This window comes from Mobula birostris, chromosome X (genome assembly GCF_030028105.1).
Source record: "Mobula birostris isolate sMobBir1 chromosome X, sMobBir1.hap1, whole genome shotgun sequence".
Taxonomy (NCBI): domain Eukaryota; kingdom Metazoa; phylum Chordata; class Chondrichthyes; order Myliobatiformes; family Myliobatidae; genus Mobula; species Mobula birostris.
Genome location: NC_092402.1, coordinates 70946325 through 70966590, shown reverse-complemented (window position 1 = coordinate 70966590; position 20266 = coordinate 70946325). Strand labels below are relative to the sequence as shown.

The following is a 20266-nucleotide window of genomic DNA, read 5'->3' as shown; positions in this document are numbered from 1 at the left end:
ACAGACCCCCCAGCTTCAGTATTCAATTATATCATTGATACAGACCCCCCAGCTTTAGTATTCAATTATATCATTGATACAGAGCCCCTCCAGCTTTAGTATTCAATTATATCATTGATACAGACCCCCCAGCTTTTGTATTCAATTATATCATTGATACAGACCCCCCCAGCTTTAGTATTCCATTATATCATTGATACAGAGCCCTCCCAGCTTTAGTATTCAATTATATCACTGATACAGACCCCCCAGCTTTAGTATTCAATTATAACATTGATACAGACCCCCCCCAGCTTTAGTATTCATTTATATCATTGATACAGAGCCCCCCAGCTTTAGTATTCAATTATATCACTGATATAGACCCCCCCAGCTTTAATATTCAATTATATCATTGATACAGACCCCCCAGCTTTAGTATTCAATTATATCATTGATACAGACTCCCCAGCTTTAGTATTCAATTATATCATTGATTCAGACCCCCCCAGCTTTAGTATTCAATTATATCATTGATACAGACCACCCCCCAGCTTTAGTATTCAATTATATCATTGATACAGACCCCCCAGCTTTAGTATTCAATTATATCATTGATACAGACCCCCCCAGCTTTAGTATTCAATTATATCATTGATACAGACCCCCCCCAGCTTTAGTATTCAATTATATCATTGATACAGAGCCCCCCCAGCTTTAGTATTTAATTATATAACTGATACAGACCCCCCAGCTTTAGTATTCAATTATAACATTGATACAGACCCCCCCCAGCTTTAGTATTCAATTATATCATTGATACAGAGCCCCCCCCCAGCTTTAGTATTCTATTATATCACTGATATAGACCCCCCCAGCTTTAATATTCAATTATATCATTGATATCAGACCCCCCCAGCTTTAGTATTCAATTATATCATTGATACAGACCCCCCAGCTTTAGTATTCAATTATATCATTGATACAGACCCCCCCAGCTTTAGTATTCAATTATATCATTGATACAGACCCCCCCAGCTTTAGTATTCAATTATATCATTGATACAGACCCCCCAGCTTTAGTATTCAATTATATCATTGATACAGACCCCCCCAGCTTTAGTATTCCATTATATCATTGATACAGAGCCCCCCCAGCTTTAGTATTCAATTATATCACTGATACAGACCCCCCAGCTTTAGTATTCAATTATAACTTTGATACAGACCCCCCCAGCTTTAGTATTCAATTATATCATTGATACAGAGCCCCCCCAGCTTTAGTATTCAATTATATCACTGATATAGACCCTCCAGCTTTAATATTCAATTATATCATTGATACAGACCCCCCAGCTTTAGTATTCAATTATATCATTGATACAGACTCCCCAGCTTTAGTATTCAATTATATCATTGATACAGACCCCCCCAGCTTTAGTATTCAATTATATCATTGATACAGACCCCCCAGCTTTAGTATTCAATTATAACTTTGATACAGACCCCCCCAGCTTTAGTATTCAATTATATCATTGATACAGAGCCCCCCCAGCTTTAGTATTCAATTATATCACTGATATAGACCCCCCCAGCTTTAGTATTCAATTATATTATTGATACAGACCCCCCAGCTTTAGTATTCAATTATATCATTGATACAGACCCCCCAGCTTTAGTATTCAATTATATCACTGATACAGACCCCCCCAGCTTTAATATTCAATTCCCCAAGGATTTAACAGTAATGCACTCTGAGCTTTCCCCGTGTCACTCAACCCACTTTCTCCTGCTGTCCTCCACTGTCCTGTGCCTCTCCTGTGTTAATAGCTGCCTGCAGACTCCACGGGCTTTCCCCAAGCTTTCAGACTCCTATTGGCCACAGTGCTAGGGGCTCTATTTCCGTCCTGTCACTGACTCTCTGGGCTCTCTCTCTCACTTTTCCACCCAAGGTCTGAAAGTGTTTGTATCCTGAAGGACTTTCATGGCAGAAAGGAGAAAGCAGAGATGTGTCGGATGATAGACAGTGTTGCTCCCTGTGGATAAGTACTGGGATGTCTGGGTGTTTTTTATTGATGACTCAGGCATGGATGTGCCAGGAAAACTTTCCAAATTGCAGACAAACCAAGCATTGGAAATGCCCAAGATTTCCAGCATCTTAGAGTTAAGGAAACCCTAAACATAAGATGCTGGAAATCTTGGGCAACATAAAAAGTGCTGGAGGAACTCAACCATTGGAGCTGTTTTCTCCTGCTACAGTTGACATTTTGGGCCAAGTTCCTTCATCAGTTCTGGAAAGGAAGCGGGGAAAATCCAAGAATAAAAATGTGGGGAGAGCGGAAAGAAGAGAAGCTGGTAGGTGTTAGATGAGACCACGTGAGGGGGAAGGGGGTGGGTGGGGGAAGAACAGATGAAGTAAGAAGCTGGGAGGTGATTGGTGGAAAAGGTAGAGGGCTGAAGATGTCAGAATAAGAATGGGAAGTAGAATTGAAATGGCTGGCCACTGGGAAATCCATCCTTTTGTGGCGGATGAAAGTGCTTGACGAAGCTGTCCCCCAAACTACGTTGGGTCTCACTGATGTAGAGGAGGCCGCATCGGGAATACCTGGCAGACTCTCAGGTGAAGGACTGTTTAGGGCCTGAATGGTGGTGAGGGAGGAGGAGTAGCTTGCAGGATAAGTGCCAGGATGGCAATCAGTGGAGAGGGACAAATGGACAATGGAGTCGCATAGAAAGCAGAGTTAGGGGAGGGGTGAGAAGGAAAAAGATGTGCTTGGTGGTAGGATCCTGTTGTTACAGAGAATGATATGTTGGTGATAAGTGCTAGGGCAGAGATCAGTGCTCAGATACAGTCCTCTGATACGCACATCCCAGATGTTTATCTCATAATGTGTACGCCTCACCTCCCTCCTAGGTCCTGGGTAGACACGTGCGAGACTTTGTGAATGGCTTGGACAATCTACACGAGTACCTTCGCTTCAGTTATCCTAAGGTGCAGCCTCCAACATTCTTCTGCCAGGAAGAGTCGGCTACAGGAGTTACACTGCACTACAGGTAATAGAAACCAAGGCACAGGCAGGTTGTGGGGCAGTGAGGGATATCAGGGAGCAGTGGGCCAGGGAGGGAAATCAGGGAGCGGTGGGGCATGTGGTGGTGTGGCAGGGAGGGGGAGCAAAGCTCAGGGAACTTCAGAGTGCAAAGAGTGACGTTTACCCTCTGGGAAAAGATGTGGATGAAGGGTCAGTGAGCGCTGGGGTCAAGGATCAGTATCAATATGGTCAGAGGGTGCTCTGGTCAAAGGTCAGTGCCAGTTAGGTCAGATGGTACGGGGGTCAAGGATCAGTACAATAAGGTCAGTGTGCTGGGGTGAAAGGTCAGTTCTGATAGGGTCAGAGGGTGCCCATTGGTTGGGAGGATGCTGGGAATGATCCCCATACAGAAGCTAAGTGAAGAAGTTTTGCTGTGGGGCACAGAGGAGCTGGAGAGTGGTGAATGTTGGAGAATTCTTTGAGAAAAGAGGGGGATCCAGGCATGGGGTGGAGAACATAGCTGGGATACTGAAGGGCCATCTTTGCCCTTTAGCAGAATGCTGTCAGACTCTCAGCAGAAGCAGACCTTGAGGAAATAGGTCAACATACTGTGTGCCTTCCTCATTGCTTTTGATGGTTCACATACAAGGGCACCCAGATTCCCCTGGTTACCAATACCTTTCAAACTCACCACATTTAAACAATACTCTCTTTTCATTTCTTTGACCATAACCCCTACTGCCAACCCTCTTTTTATCATCAGCAAACTTGAATATATCATACTTGATCATCTTGTCCAAACTACTGATGTATGTTGTAAATCAAAGGATTCAAAGGTACAATTTAATGTCAGAGAAATGTATATAATATACATCCTGAAATGCTTTTTCTTCACAAACATCCATGAAAACAGAGGAGTGCCCCAAAGAATGAATGACAGTTAAATGTTAGAACCCCAAAACCCCCACCAGCTCCCCTCTCCTCCCTCCCACAGGTAAGGGGCAGCAAGCAACAATCCCCTCTCCCCCCACCGGCAAAAAATGGCTGGAACCCTACACCGATCCCTGGGACACTGGTCACAGACTTCCTAAACAAATTCATTGCATTACTGTGCACTTTAAATGTTAATACACCTTTCTGAAAGTTCACTAACCGCATCAACAGCTTCTCCAGTGGGAGGCAGAGAGATGAGTGGTGGGGAGGCGCGGGGAGAATTGGTAAGGAAGCAGGCAGAGCTGGTGGGGAGAGGGTTAGGGAAAAAAAGAGGGAGGGAAGTTTGAGTGAAATTTTCAACGTACTTTAGTAAGTGATAAATGGAGTGAAAATATCTGTGTTAGGAGGGAGGTTGAGTTTAAAGAATTGGAGCAGACCTTTCAGAATGATCTTTGGTAACACTTTGCGGTGTAGAAGAAGAGAATTTAAGTCCGTAAAACTCTTCTATAAATGACATGTTTATGCTGATTTATTTGATAATGTTAAATCTTTAATTATTAGGTTTGTGTTTACTGGGAATATTTAGGAATAAAGCGGAGATTTGTGGTGGGCGAGAAGTCTGCCATTGTCTCTGCAGAGGTGAACATTTCAAGGTGATGAAGTTCAACTTTCCTTGTTGAATAACCACTTGGCAGTGTCGGCTTGAGGACTGAACTTCCCTGATGGGGAACTGATCTTTCAAGAGGGTGTAATACCTTTCAGAATGGATTGGGATCGTTAGAGTCATCTTGGGTGATGTGATTTAATGTTGATCCCGGGTGCTTTCTGCTTGCGGACAGGAGTAAACGGAAAGGATACCTTCACTATGCCATGGGACAGCTGCGACAGATGGGGAAGCAGTTCTATGACACAGATATTCACGTGGAGGTGCTGTCAGAACAGTTGGTGGGTGATTACTCACATGTTACCATGAGGTAAGTGAGACCAGTTCACCTGGAGACGCTGAGTGACAGCAATGACGTGAATGACTGCAAATGATTAATACTAATGTAGCTCAGTGTCCAAAAGGCCTGAGTAAAATTCAAAAACTCATAGAAACATGTCTGAGTAATAGTACAGCAGTGAAATAAAAGCAGAAAGTCTGACCTGACAGATATCTGTGTGTGACGGCCTGTCGCTCACTGCCCTGCCTCTGAGTGGACTCTCTCCCTCCCTTGTTGCTGTCGGAGGATGTTACTGAAGTTCTGCGATTTATGGATTGGGCTGCATTCTATCCTGTTTTTGCCTGTTCTTTCTTGTTGCCATTTGGTGCAATTTGCTAGTGTTTTTTATTTGTACAAGTGGGGGGGTTTGGGGTTTGATATTCATGCCATTCGCACAATTTGTTTTTTTTACGTCGGGGGGAGGTTGATATTGCCGTTTGCATGATTTTTTTTGTTGTGCGGTGGGGGGATTTGATGTTTTTTCCTTTGAGTGACTTCCATGGTTTTCTTTGTTTCATGGCTATCTGGAGAAGATAAATCTCAGAGTTGTATATAGCATACATACTTTGATAATAAATGAACCTTTTAAAGGTTAACTCTGACTCTCTACAGAGTGTTTCCAACATTTTCTGGTTTTATTTCCTATTTTCAGCATCTGCAATTTTCTGATTTTCAGTTTGGGTCAGCGTTGACGAAGGAGAAGGGCATATGGAGGTTACTTAGATCATGGTGTGGCATTCCAATATGCTAGGGCATTTTGAGATCAAGAAGGAGATAGTATTGCATCTCTTGAAGAGCATTATGGTGAATAAATCCCCAGGGCCTAATGGGATCTGTCCCAAATTTTTGAGAGACAAGAGAAGAGATTGCTGAGGCTTTAACAAAAATCTTTGTATCCTTACTAGGTCATGGATGACTGGAGAGCGGCTAATGTTGTTCCATTCTTTAAGAAGGGCAATGTGGATAATCCATGATGTTATGGGCCAGGGAGCCTCACATCAGTGATAGAGAAGCTCTTGGAGAGAATTCTTACGGATATGATTTACTCATAACAGGAAGAACATGGACTAATTACGGACAGTCATCACAACCTTGAATGGAGCAGGTCATGTCTTACAAAGTTGTTTGAGTCTTTTGAGGAGGTGACATAGATGATTGGTAGGGGTAGGGCAGTAGATGTTATCTACAAGGATCTTAGCAAGGCGGTTGATAAAATCCACCATGGTAGGCTTATCCAGGAGATTAGGATGCATGGGATCGACATTGACCTGGTAGTTTAAATGCAGAACTAGCTTGCTCGTGGAAGACAGAGGGTAGTGTTGGAGGGATGTTATTCTGGCTAGAGGTCTGTGACCAACGGAGTCCTGCAGGGATCATAATTCAGGTAGCACAGTGATTAGCACAATGCTTTACAGTACCAGTGACCCGGGTTCAATTCCTGCCACAGTTTGTACATTCTCCCCGTGATCTCTGGGCGCTCTGGGTTCCTCCCACATTTGAAGGGTATACGGGTTGCTAGGTTAACAGGTCATTGTAAACTGTCCCGTAATTATGCTAGGACTAAAACTGGGGGACTGCTGAGTGGCACAGCTCAAGGGGCCGGAAGAACGTATTCACTGCTAGATCTCAATAAATAAATAAACAAACAAACAAACAAACAATTGGTGGTAAGACATAACAGCAGAAATAGGTCATTCAGTCCATCGAGTTTATTCCACCATTCAATCCCAGCTCATTTATTTTCCCCCCTCAACCCAATTCTCCTGCCTTCTCCCCGTAACCTTAGATGCCCTGACTAATCAAGAACCTTTCAACCTCCACTTTAAATATACCAAATAGCTTGGGGTCTACAGCTGTCTGTGGCAGTGAATTTCACAGATTCTCCACCCTCTGGCTAAAGAAATTCCTCCATCTCTGTTCTAAAGGGGTGTCCTATTCTGAAGCTCTGCCCACTGGTCCTAGATTCCCCCACTATTGAAAATATCCTCCACACATCCACTTTACCAAGGCCTTTCGATATTTGATAGGTTTCAATGGGATCCCCTCATTCTTCTAAACTCCAACAAGTACAAGCCAGAGGCTCAAACCTCCTCTGGACCCTCTCCAATGTTAGCATATCCTTTCTTAGATATGGAGCGTAAAGCTGCTCACAACACTCCAAGTGTAGTCTAACCAATGCCTTATAAAGGCTCAGCACCACATCAGCGCTGGGGCCTCTGTTGTTTATATATAAATGGCTTGGATGAAAATGTAGATGGGTGGGTTAGTAAATTTGCTGATGACACAAAATCTGGTGGCGTTGCAGACAGTGAAGAAGGTCATTAAAAGATACAGCATGATATAGATCAATTACAGTTCTGGTCAGTGAAATGGCAGACAGAGTTTTAAAAAACACCTCAAGTTCAAGGTTATTGTCATCTGGCTGTACATATTTACAACCAAATGAAACAGCATTCCACCAGGCCACAGTATACCCACACAACATATATCACACACAACGCATAAAGCAAAATATTACCACAAATAAGTCAGTAAAATATAATTCAAAATGCATGTAGTGCACAGCACAAGTAAACGGGTAAACAGCTCACTGACCTGGTGATGAGACATCGATGGTGGAAGGGTATTCATTAGTCTCACAGCCTAGGGGATAAACCTGTTACTCAGTCTGACAATCCTAGTCCTGATGCTCCTGTACCTCCTTTCTGACGGCCGTGAGTCAAAGAGATTGTGGGATGGGTGGTAGGGATCTTCAACAATGCTTTGGGCCCTTCACATACAGCACTCCCAGTAAATATCACCAATAGTGGGGGAGGGAGACCCTGATGGTCCTCTCGGTGGTTTTTACTGTCCTCTGTAGGATGTCGCAGTCCGATGCCTTGCAGCTTCCGTACCGCACAGTGATGCAGTCAGACTGGATACTCTCAATGATAGACCTGTAGAAAGTTGTTAGAATGGGGACAGGGAGTCTTGCACGCCTCAGTCTTCTCTGAAAGTGTAGATGCTGCTGTTGTGCTTTCTTGACTAGCGAGGAGGTGTTGTGGGTCCAGGTTAGGTAATCCGTTATATGCACACCAAGGAACTTTGTGCTCTTCACTCTCTCCACGCCAGAGCCATTGATGTTCAATGGAGAGTGGCCGACCTGTGCCTTCCTGAAGTCCACAATCAGCTCTTTTGTCCTCTCCACGTTGAAACTCAGGTTGTTGTCCTCACACCATTTGACAAGCCTCTCTACCTTCTCTCTGTCTGCTGACTCATCATTGTTGCTGATGGGGCCAACCACTGTTGTACCATCAGTGAACTCGATGATGTGGTTTGAGTTGGATCTGGCAGAGCAGTTGTGAGTCAGCAGGGTGAACACAACCCTTGGGGGGGAGGGGGCATCAGTGTTCAACGTGATGGAGCTTGAGATGTTGTTGCCAACTCAGACTGACTGGGGTCTCTCCGTCAAGAAGGCCAAGATCCAGTTACAGAGAGGGGTGTTGAGTCCCAATACCCACCAGCCTCTCAGGGATGATCATGGTAAATGCCAAGCTGAAGTCAATGAACAACATCCTGGCATCTGAGACATAGTTTTTCAGGTGGGACAGGATGGTGGGGAGGGCTAAGGCTATGGCATCATTAATGGACCAGTTTGAGAGGTAGGTGAACTGGAAAGGTCCAATGTAGCTAGAAGGTGGTATTTTGTACAATCCATTACCAGTCCTTCAAAGCACTTCATGATTGTTGAGGTCAGTGCTACTTGGCGGTAGTCATTTAGTCCAGTTACCGTTGCTCTCATGGGCACCAGAATGATGGTAGCTACCTTGAACCCTGCAGGGACCATGGACTGTTGCAAAGAGATGTTAAAGATGTGCATTAAAGTCTCTGTTAGCTGGGCCGCACAATCCCCAATTACCTGACCAGGAACGTTGTTAATATGGGCAAGTATGAGGTGTTGCTCTTTACAATGTCAAATGTAAGGGGAAAGTATACAGTTAATGACAAGACACTTAACAGCACTGATGTACAGAGGGATCTCGGGGTCCAAGTCCATAGTTCCCTGAAAGTGGCAATACAAGAAGATTGGGTAGTGAAGAAGGTACCAGTTGGAGCATAGACTATAAGTTTTTAAAATTGTTTAAAACTTTGATTAGGATGCACTTGGAGTCCACCACATTACAGGAAGGATGTTGAGGCTTTAGAGAGAAATCAGAAGAGGTTCACCAGGATGCTTGCCTGAATTAGAGAGCATGTGCAATGAGGAGAGGTTGGATGAACTTTGATTGTTTTCTCTGGAGTGGCAGAGACTGAGGAGAGATCTGGTAGAAATTTGAGAGGCATAGGTCAACAGTCAGAATATTTTTCCCAGGTCAGAGGTGTCAAATGCTAGAGGGCTTTAAGGTGAGAGGGCAAAGTTTAAAGGGGATGTGCAGGGCTAGTGTTTGTACACAGTGGTGGTGGAGGCAGATCTGATAGCGGCATTCAAATGACTCTTATTCAGGCAGTCCAGATGTTTCCAGTTTGCTCTGCTTGGCTTTTGTAAAGTCCTTTCACTGACTTTCATTTCCACACATCAGGCTAAACTTTGACAACTCTGCCTACCGCTACATTCAGAAGGAGGACACTGATGAGCAGGAGATGCTGCCGTTCACCAGTGACTTCTTCTTCGAAGTTTTCCCTTTTAACATCGTCTTCAGACAGGCAAGTTCACTTCTCCATTCTGTAGCACAGTCTGTCGTGATGTGTTCTCTCACCATGCTCCACCCTGCTTCCTGCTCCCTCCCTCTCTCCCTCCCACCCCCTCCCCTCTCCCCCCCTCCCCCCCCGTCACAGAGACAGGCCCTTCAGCCCACCATATTCATGCTGACTATCGAGTCCCCTATCTACACTAACACCATTTACCAGCATTTAGTCCAGTGCCTCCTCTGCCCTGCTGGTTCATGTGTTTGACTAGATACTTATTAATTGTTGAGGGAGTCTCTGCCTCCACCTCGCTTTTCATGTCTCCTGCTCTCTGTCTCTGTCCTGCATGCCATATTCTTTCTTTCTGTTTCTGCCCAGATTCTTTCTCCATGCCTGCTTTGTTTCTCTTCATTTTCTCTCTCTCTCCTCTTTTCTTCTCTATCTCACCCTCTCCTTCTTTCCAGGTTTTTTCTCTTTCTCCCCTTCATCTCTCTTCTCTTCTTCTGCCACCCTTCCCCCTCCCTTTCCTCTTTCTCCTTTCTCTCTCCCACATTCTTTGTAAGTTTCCACCCTCTCTCCCCTCCCACTTCCTTCACTCTCTTTCCCTTCCCCATTCCAATCCTCTCTCCGTCCTTTCCTCACACTCGCCCTGTGTTTTTCTTTGTCCCTCCTTCACAAGTGCAATGTTGAAAGGTCACTGAGTTAGGAAGAGTGTAGGAGGGATGTGCACCAAATTCAAGACAATGGGAATGGACAGCTGGCTGAAGGGCCTGGATCCCCTGCTGTATAATTCTCTGACTCTTTCCCTCTCTCTCTCGCTCTCTCTCCCTGTCCCCTCCTTCTGCTTCGTTCTCTCTTCCCTTCCCTCTCTCCCTTTCTCTACTCCCCCATACCCCCTCACTCTCACTCAACCTTTCTTACCCCATCTCAATTTCCCTCCTCCACTTTCCCTCTTTCCCAATCCCCTCTCACCTCTTTCTCTCTCCCTCCCTTTTCTTCCCATCTTTCTCTCTCCTTTCCTCACTCTCTCTCTCACTACCCATCCCTCTCATCCTCTATTTCTTCTCTCATGACCTTGTTTCTTTCCCTCTCTCTGCTCCTCCTTCTCAATGCCTACATCTCTATCCCCCTCAATCTTTCTCATCTCTTGCCTCTCTGTCCCTCTCTCCTCTGCTCCTTCCTCCTTCCCCGGCCACTCCTCCCTCTCAGCAACCCACCCACCTTTCCTCTTTTCCCACTCTCCCCCCTCTTTCCCCCACCCCACCTCTCACCTTTCCCCCATCTCTCTCCCCCACCTTACCCCACATCCCTCTACTCTCTCCCTCCCTTCTCCTGCCCCCTCTGCCACTCTCCATCTCTCCTTTCCCCCTTTCTCCTCTTTGCCCCCCATCCCTCTCCTCCCCTCTCTCCCAGCCAGCCTCCCCTCACTCCAGCACGTCCCAGACTGGGTGCTCGGGCGTAGTTTGTACACTGGCCCACCCATGCCCCTCCTTCCCACTACTGATGGGATTTTCACTGCCCACCCTCCCAGGACATGGTGGTTCACAATGTGGGGATCGGGACTGGCCACCGTCTTCCCCGACCTGGATGGCAAACTGATCACCGACACCTTCCTGCTGGCCCGGCCCCTCGTGGAGTTTACGTGGAACATGGTAAGGAGGGGCTGCTTCAGTGAAGGGTGCCAATGAGGAGGGGGAAATGGTTGGGAGGAGGTGTCGCGAGGGGAGCCGGTGGGGGAGGGGAAGTCAGGGGCCAGTGGCGGGGGCAGTGTCTGGCCGAGCTTTGACCATCCCACTGCACCTGTCGATGGGAGTGGAGATCTGTAGGTCCCGGGTTACCCTGAGGTAGGGTCAGACTGGCCATTCATTGCTGGAAACCCATACCCCCTTCTACCCTTTCCCCCTTCCACCCCTTCCCACATCCCCCCTTCCACCCATCCCCCTTCCACCCCTCCCCCCTTTTACGCCTCCCTTGCTCACCTCTCCCCACACTCCCCTACCCCCCTCCACTCACCCCTCCCGACACTCTAACACCAGTTTCAACTAAAGCCCTGTAGTTCCTCGAAGCTTGTCAGCGAGGATTTTGGTCACTGTTGTCAGGCAGGTGTCAAGAGCCCGGCTCCCTGAGATTCTGCCCAAAGATCTTGTCAAAGGCTTTCAGAAAATCCTGATTCAGTATATGCGCCAATTCCTCCTCATTGCCCCTGTCTCTTCCTCTTACAGATCATATCCCATCCCAACAACCTGTTTGAGATCATCTCCAAAGAGCCTGTAAAACGAGAGCGGAACCTCCACAACAGAGTGCAGAGTGAGTGAGGGAGAGGGAGCGCTGTTCTCGGAGGGAGGGGTGATGGAATTCAGAATGAAGCAGGAAAAATCATCAAGTTTGGGGACGGGAGAGGACACTGAGTGAGCAGGGAGAAGGTAGGACCATAAGACATTGGAGCAGAGTAAGTTTGTTTGGCCCATCATCTGCGCTGAGGGGGGAGAGCGAGATGGAAAGAACTGAGTGAAGAGGGAGGAGGGGAGAGGGAGAGGACATTCAGGGTGAAGGGGAAGGAGGAGGAGGGGAAAGGTGGGTAAGAAACAAGATTGTAAATGGAGATGAGCAAACACTAAAGAGCAGAAAGTTGTAGTATGAGGGACAGTGGGCTCTCGACAGCCCATTTATGTCTTTCTCTCTTTTCGTTTTATCTACACTTAGTTTGGTAGTTTATTTTGATGCCTCTTTCCCACACTCTATCTCTTGTCCTTCTCCCTCTCTCAGGCATTCCCTCCCTCTAATCATGGAGCTGTATAGCACAGAAACAGACCCTTTGGCTAACCACGTTGTGCCAGACTAATTAGACTAGTAATTAAATATCTCACAACAGCCTGACATAGTCATACATACAAGGCTGCCAAACCCAGGGCCTCTTCCAGTTAGAAGGACAAGGTCAGAAACATCACCAGGCCAGGCGCCCTGCAGTCTGATGTGGAAATACATTACCATTTCTTCACCATCTTACTCTCTGAACGGAATGCAGCAGCTCCCCACCACCTTCGAGTGATGCCTTGTCCTGCAAAATCCACATCCCTTGAAGGAAGAAGGGAGCTATTCTGTGTGTGAAGAATCCACCCTCAGATCCTCTTTAATGCTGGGAGTCATCCCTCACATCCGGGGGAAAAAACCCTGTCTATGCCTCTTATCCCTTCCTTTCCCTGACACACTCACTCACCCACATTTTCTTCCCTGCTCTCTCCTCTCCCACACGTCGCTCCGCTGCTCTCAATTTCCCTCGTGCTCTCTGTTGCACGCTCTGACTCTGCCTCTCCTACTGCCCATCTTCCTGTCTCATCCTCACCCTCTCACTCAGTCTTTCTCAATTCCACTTTGTCTCCTTCTCCCTGCAGATGCTGACTATGAGAATGCAAATCGTGCTGGGGACGTCAGCGTGCTGCTCCTGGCCTTTCAGTCAATAGTTGGTGATGATTATAAAGGTAAAACGACTCACAAATCATCCTCACATAATTACAGTCAGACACTGCATTTATGACATGGATGGCAAAGTTAAACACAAAGTGAAGCTCTCTCTACAGCATATAATTACACACTCCCAGAGTCAGACACAGAGTGAATCTCCCTCCACACTGTCTCATCACACACTCCCGGGGTCAGACACAGAGTGAAGCTCCCTCCACACTGTCCCATCACACAATCCCGGGGTCAGACACAGAGTGAATCTCCCTCCACACTGTCCCATCACAAACTCCCGGGGTCAGACACAGAGTGAATCTCCCTCCACACTGTCCCATCACACACTCCCGGGGTCAGACACAGAGTGAAGCTCCCTCCACACTGTCCCATCACACAATCCCGGGGTCAGACACAGAGTGAATCTCCCTCCACACTGTCCCATCACAAACTCCCGGGGTCAGACACAGAGTGAATCTCCCTCCACACTGTCCCATCACACACTCCCGGGGTCAGACACAGAGTGAGGCTCCCTCCACACTGTCCCATCACAAACTCCCGGGGTCAGACACAGAGTGAATCTCCCTCCACACCGTCCCATCACACACTCCCGGGGTCAGACACAGAGTGAAGCTCCCTCCACACTGTCCCATCACAAACTCCCGGGGTCAGACACAGAGTGAATCTCCCTCCACACCGTCCCATTACACACTCCCAGGGTCAGACACAGAGTGAATCTCCCTCCGCACCATCCCATCACACACTCCCGGGGTCAGACACAGAGTGAAGCTCCCTCCAAACTGTCCCATCACAAACTCCCGGGGTCAGACACAGAGTGAATCTCCCTCCACACCGTCCCATTACACACTCCCGGGGTCAGACACAGAGTGAATCTCCCTCCACACCGTCCCATCACACACTCCCGGGGTCAGACACAGAGTGAAGCTCCCTCCACACTGTCCCATCACAAACTCCCGGGGTCAGATACAGAGTGAATCTCCCTCCACACCGTCCCATTACACACTCCCGGGGTCAGACACAGAGTGAATCTCCCTCCACACTGTCCCATCACACACTCCCGGGGTCAGACACAGAGTGAATCTCCCTCCACACCGTCCCATCACACAGAGCGGCTCTGACTGTGTGAGATCCTGCAACCCTAAACCTTTCCCACTGCACAGAGCGAGGGTTCCCCAGTAGCCGAAGAGGGGGAGGTGGATCCACTCCCGGAGCAGTGACTTCCTCCACTGCTCTTCAGCATCCTGGGTGAGGAGGGGGGCACCGGAAACACTGGGCCCTCCATCTGACACTAACAGTCTGGGAGTGCCAGACCCAACAGTGTGTGTGGGACAGGAATGGGGAGGAGGGGGAGAGGTGGGTGATGGTGGAGGAGAGGAGAGGTGAGAAGGGGTGGGTGGGTAGTGGAGGAGGGGTAGAGCATGTGCAGGCAGGGGTGGAGAGAGGGGAGGGCTGTTGCTGATGGGGGAACGGAGGGCGTGTGTTTGTAGGGAGGAGAGTGTCATGGGGAGACAGATGGGAGGGTTGGTAGTGATGGTGGCCCAAGGGAATAGTAAGGGTTGGAAGTTGGTGGGGGTAGGGAGGGCGGAGATGTGCGTGGGGGAGAGGAGAGGGGAAGGGTATTGCTGTTGGGGATGGGGAGAACTCTTCCTCCCTACCTTGGGACTGGCTCTGACTGGATGTGGAACTGCCCTTTGGCCTGAGGCAGGGACAGATGGACAGATGGACCCCAAATCCCCAGGCCCCCCAAAGAGGGTTCCTCTGCATTCGATCCTGGGGATGGGATGGTGACGACCTCTGTCGTGTGAGGTGGGCAAGTTGTCCCACCGCTGGGACAGGATGTGGGGCAAGGGGCACTGTTTCAGCACAGCTCCGGGAATTTCCTGCAAGTCTCTCTACAGGCTTCACAATCTGTTGGCCCTCAGGGAAGGGAGATATCCAGTAAGCTTCCCACAGGAGACCCTTTCTATGCTGGGAGAGAAAGCTGCTTGGCTGCTGGAGTCAAGGAGTTCAGAGGGGTGACTATCTTGTGATCCTGACCTTTAAGCCAGAGCTCGCCTGACTTGTGCCAGGCTGCTTGTTCTACGTCCCCGTGCATCTGGACGGTGTTCCTGTGCGCCCTAGGTGTGGTGAGATACAAATGTCTCCTCTCAGACTCCAGTGGGAACAGTGACTGTATCATCCCTGGGGTGGGTATGGGGAGGGGAAGCAAATGGATTATTTTGGTCTCCAGCATGGCCAAGTAACCGTGGGGAGGTAAAGGGAATTGGTTGTCTCCCTGGTGGACGCCTGGGGAACTCTCGCTCCTGACTTCTTGCCTTCTTCTGGAGTTTCTGGGGAAGGAGGCTCCTGAATTGATGCCTGTGGAGTTGCCTGGTGCCCTCCACCTGCTCCAGGGCCAGAGAAACTCACCATGGAGTCCCTCAGGGATTTCTGGGTTGTTCTGCAGGGAAAACTGGTAATGAGAGGAACCTCCCTCATGGACCAGAGCAGTCATTGCCCTGCTGCCTGAAAGGAGCCTCCCTCCTCTGCACAGATCACGACCTTTGCCCAGGTTCAGTCTGCTTGTCTGGGCTCTGTGCTGGCTGGCCCACACAATCCTCCCCAGCCAGTCCACACAGGTCAGCCCATCCAGGAGAACATCTGGGACCTGGCGTACCTTACCCAGAGGGCTGGCTTGTTGGTCACCTTCCTTTCCCTCGATCAGGACAAGGTGTCGATCAGACTCGATCTCTAATACCTTTCCGAGGCTCTCCACACTCTGTGCCCCGGGGAGTGAATGTGTCCGTGATGATGCCAGGAGGAGGGTGCTGAATGGATGTCTCGTGTCTGGAAGGTGTATCCCTTCCTTCTGCGTGGAGCCGTTCCTGTGTTTTCGCTGGACAGTTGGACGAAGGGATGGGCAGGACAGTGGTGGAGAGAGTTGTATGTTCTAGAGTTCATCCAGTCATACTGGGAGGGTATGAGGGCGGGTGGATCCTCACTGTGCTGACCCCAGCTCGGATGGAACTGCTCTGAAACCCTCCTAGGGAACCAGGACCACACAGCGTGAGGCGTCTCCTGGAATTGCCCTGCATTGTGTGGGCATTCACTGAACAGGCTGCTCCTCACACCCTCGCCCTCGTCTGCCATCCAGACACGAGGCGCCAGTCTGTTCTGCCTTCTAGCAGTGACTGAGATCCCTGGCTTTAGTTTGAAAATTATGCAGGCATTTGAATGGAAATGAATGATGATTTTGTAAATATGTTAATGTTTTTAGCAGACTGTGACTGGGAGCAGCTGCTGAGCTGCAGGCTGGGGGATGGGGAGGCAGTGTTTGCTGGTGGATGGAGGTGATACTGTGGGAAGCAGGGAAATATCAAGCTTTCTCCTGTCTGGCTGCTGCTGTAAGAAAGGGGAGAAGGAGGGAGGTCACAGTGGGGTAAGTGGAACGGGGAGCGTAATAGTTCCTTGCCAAAGAAAAGGGCACAGAATCAACCCACACCCATCACCTGGATCTAACTCAAATATCCAGTCTGTGTATCTCCACAGATGCTGCCTGACCCACTGAGTTCCTCCAGCAGCTGTTTGCTCAAACATTAAGCCTGGGAAAGCACAAACATCTTTTGGTGAGCTGGATGACATCTACCCCCAGCCACATATCCTCCCCCTCCCCACCCCTCTCAACCTCACTGCTACTTCTCCTCCTTCGATCTGTTCCACAGGGTAAGGCCGTAGCTGGCCAGCCTGTGTCCGCCCTGTGACCTCCAGTGCCCCATCTGAGCTCTCTCGTGTCCTGTCCTTGATCTCTAACATCCAGTCCGTGTTCTTTCATCAACACGCACACAAAATGCTGGAGGAACTCAGCAGGCCAGGCAGCACCTATGGAAAAAGAGTACAGTCAATGTTTAGGCCGAAACCCTTCAGCAGGTCTGGAGAAAAAAAAGATGTGGAATAGAGTTAAAAGGTGGATGGAGGGGAGAGAGAAACACAAGGCACTAGTTGAAACTGGGAGGGGGAGGGGTGAAGTAAAGAGCTGAGAAGTTGATTAGTGAAAGAGATACAGGGCTGGAGAAGGGGGAATCTGATAGGAGAGGACAAAAGACAATGGAAGAAAGAAAAGGGTGGAAGAGCACCAGAGGGAGGCGACGGGAAGGAGATAAGGTGAGAGGGAAAGGGGGGTGGGGAATGGTGAAGGTGGGGCCATTACTGGAAGTTTGAGAAATCGATGTTTATGCCATCAAGTTGCAGGCTACCTAGATGGAATACAAGGTGTTGTTCCTCCATCCTGAGTGCGGCCTCATCGAAGCGGTCTCGTGAGAGTGGCCTCTCATTGCCATGTCAGTCCACGGCCTCTACTGTCACGGTCAGGCCGCACTCAGGTTGGAGGAGCAACACCTTATATTCTAGCAACACACATCAAAGTTGCTGGTGAACGCAGCAGGCCAGGCAGCATCTCTAGGAAGAGGTACAGTCGACGTTTCAGGCCGAGACCCTTCATCAGGACTAACTGAAAGAAGAGCTCGTAAAAGATTTGAATCTAGGTAGCCTCCAACCTAATGGCATAAACATCGATTTCTCAAACTTCCAGTAATGGCCCCACCTTCACCATTCCCCATCCCCCTTTCCCTCTCACCTTATCTCCTTCCCGTCGCCTCCCTCTGGTGCTCTTCCACCCTTTTCTTTCTTCCATTGTCTTTTGTCCTCTCCTATCAGATTCCCCCTTCTCCAGCCATGTATCTCTTTCACTAATCAACTTCTCAGCTCTTTACTTCACCCCTCCCCCTCCCAGTTTCACCTATCATCTACCACCTTGTACTTCTTACCCCCTCTCCTCCCCCCCCACCTTCTTACTCTGGCTTCTCATCTTTCCCTCCAGTCCTGCTGAAGGGCCTCAGCCTGAAACGTCGACTGTCCTCTTTTCCATAGATGCTGCCTGGCCTGCAGAGTTCCTCCAGCATTTTGTGTGTGTGTTGCTCGGATTCCCAGCATCTGCAGATTTTCTCTTGCTTGTGTTCTTTAATGTTCAGTTCACTACTGTCCCACCGATGATCCCTAATGCCCCGTTCATTCTCTCCGTGTTCACCCTTCTCATTTCTGAAGTCAACAATCAGCTCAATTTTTTATTGATGTTGAGCGAGAGGTTGTTGTTGTGTCCATTCTTACTCTAGTAAACTGACATCACCACCTGTGATTCATCCAACAACAGTGGTGTCATTGACAAATTTTTAAACGTCTTTGGGGCTGTGCTTAGCCGCATAATTACGTGTGTACAGAGAGCAGAGCAGAAGGCTTAAGCAGGCAGACTTGAGATACAGCTGGCTTGATGGTCAGTGAGAAAGTGGTACAATCTTTACTGACCGGAGTCCGCCAGTGAGCAAGCTGAGGATCCAGCTGCAGAGGGAGGTACAGAGGCCCAGGTCTTGGAGCTCGATGTGAGCTTGAACGGGATGCTTGTGTTGAACACCGAGTTGTAGTCAATGAGCAGCAGCCTGAAGTACAAGCTCCTGTTGTTCAGATGGGTCACAGCAGAGTGAAGAGCTGGAGAAATAGCACCTGCTGTTTGTGCTGGTTGGCAAATTCAAGTGGCTTCGGGTAATCTCTGAGGCAGGAGTTGATTTGTATCAAAACCAGCCTCTCAACGCAGTTCATTACGGTTGATGTAAACACTGCTGGACAGTCATCATTGAGGCAAACTACCATGCTCTTGCTGGGCACTGAACTTTCTGAAGCAGATTACAGTTCATCCAGGGCTTCTGGTTGGGGCAACTCGGAGTGTATTTGTCCACACGCTCTTATGAAGTTGGTGATTACTGTGGCATATTCGTCTAGGAAAACTGACTCGAACCAGTCCAGAACTTGCACCCCCACCTATTTCATCCAGCTGTCTGTCATCGCCTCCACTGTGCTCCTCAGTCTCAGTCTGAACATAGGCAGAAGAAGCACACCTGGGTGAAACATGTTTACCAAACTGTGGGTTAGGGATGGAGCGGGAGGCGTTCCTGATGGTGGTGGAGCAGTGGCTGAGTGTGGTGCAGGTGATGTGTTGATAGTAGTTGGGTAGAAACTTCTTCAAGCTGGTGCACAACTTCATTCTTGTTGATCACAGCACTTAGTCCCTCACGTTCCAGCCTGCGGTGAAACTAGACCGCAGTAGGTAGAACAGTCAACACTTCACTGCCTGATGTTCCAGGTGGGGGGAGCAGAAATGGGACAGGACTGCCACTTCCACACACTATGCTGAGTTTATCATAAAGCAGATGCCGCTGGCCATTCCCTTACCTGGCACTGCATCCAGATGGTAAATCCCTGGGGCTGGAGCACTGTGTTGGGAGATTGGGTGTGAACCTCGTCTCCGTGAAACAGAGTCCACAGCAGTCCCTCTTCTCTCTCTGGTAGATCAGCCTTGCACTCAGCTCTTTTGTTTTGTCCTCCAGTGATTGCATATTGGGTAAAATATTGCTGGGGGAGAGATCCCAAGCCTGCAAACCCCCCCCCCCACCCCGCCTAACCCCCGCCATTATTTTAGCCTGGAACACCAGGGAGATCTCCAGTCCGTCAGAGACTGTGGTTGCCAGGGAGGCCTTTGACAAAGTGGAGATCTCCCCAGTGTTGAGCTCACCCGCTGGATGAGTTCTGCCAGGCCTGTTGGCTCCATCTGAGGGTCTTGGATCACTAATTTATTGAAATAATTTAAAAGCCCATTATTTCCAGCAGTAGTTTCCACTGCATTTTTCATTTTTAAAAGCTCAGATCTGCAGTACATGCTTGTGTTAGTGTTAGCTGCCAGGAACGGGTCATCCTGGGGACTGGGACTGCAGTTCTGCCAAGGAGCTGACGTAAATTCAAATGTCTGAGTGCATGCTGATCTTGTTTCTCCCTGTTGCAGATGGACACAGTTCAAGCAGAGCAGACACCGGGGGAGATGGCAGCCGCTGTCTTCGGCTGAAGGGACAGATGAGATACATGCCAGAGTGGGAATCCATCATCTTCCTGGGGACTCCTGTGTAAGGTGTTTTGTGGCTGGTTGGAGAGTGGATGGGCAGGGCTGTACAGAGTAAAGAAAAAGGCGCAGTTGGGAGAGCAGCTGCCTCACGGCACCGGAGAGCTGGGTTTCATCCCAACCTTGGGTGCAGTCAGTGTGAAGTTTCACATGCTCCATGTCCAATTCCCCTGTGCACCCCAATGTCCTTCCACTTCCTAATGACATGCAATTAACCGACCGCT

General features: G+C 48.8%; 1 protein-coding gene across 1 annotated transcript in view; it reads left to right on the top strand.

Moving 5' to 3' along the window:
* The window catches only part of LOC140191671 (soluble guanylate cyclase 88E-like), a 193070-nt gene that overhangs the window by 152356 nt on the left and 20448 nt on the right, over positions 1-20266 (top strand). The window contains 8 exon segments of the mRNA XM_072249293.1: positions 2894-3033; positions 4781-4915; positions 9484-9607; positions 11121-11167; positions 11169-11241; positions 11812-11896; positions 12982-13068; positions 19929-20046. Of these exon segments, the coding sequence (XP_072105394.1) occupies positions 2894-3033; positions 4781-4915; positions 9484-9607; positions 11121-11167; positions 11169-11241; positions 11812-11896; positions 12982-13068; positions 19929-20046 (809 nt within the window).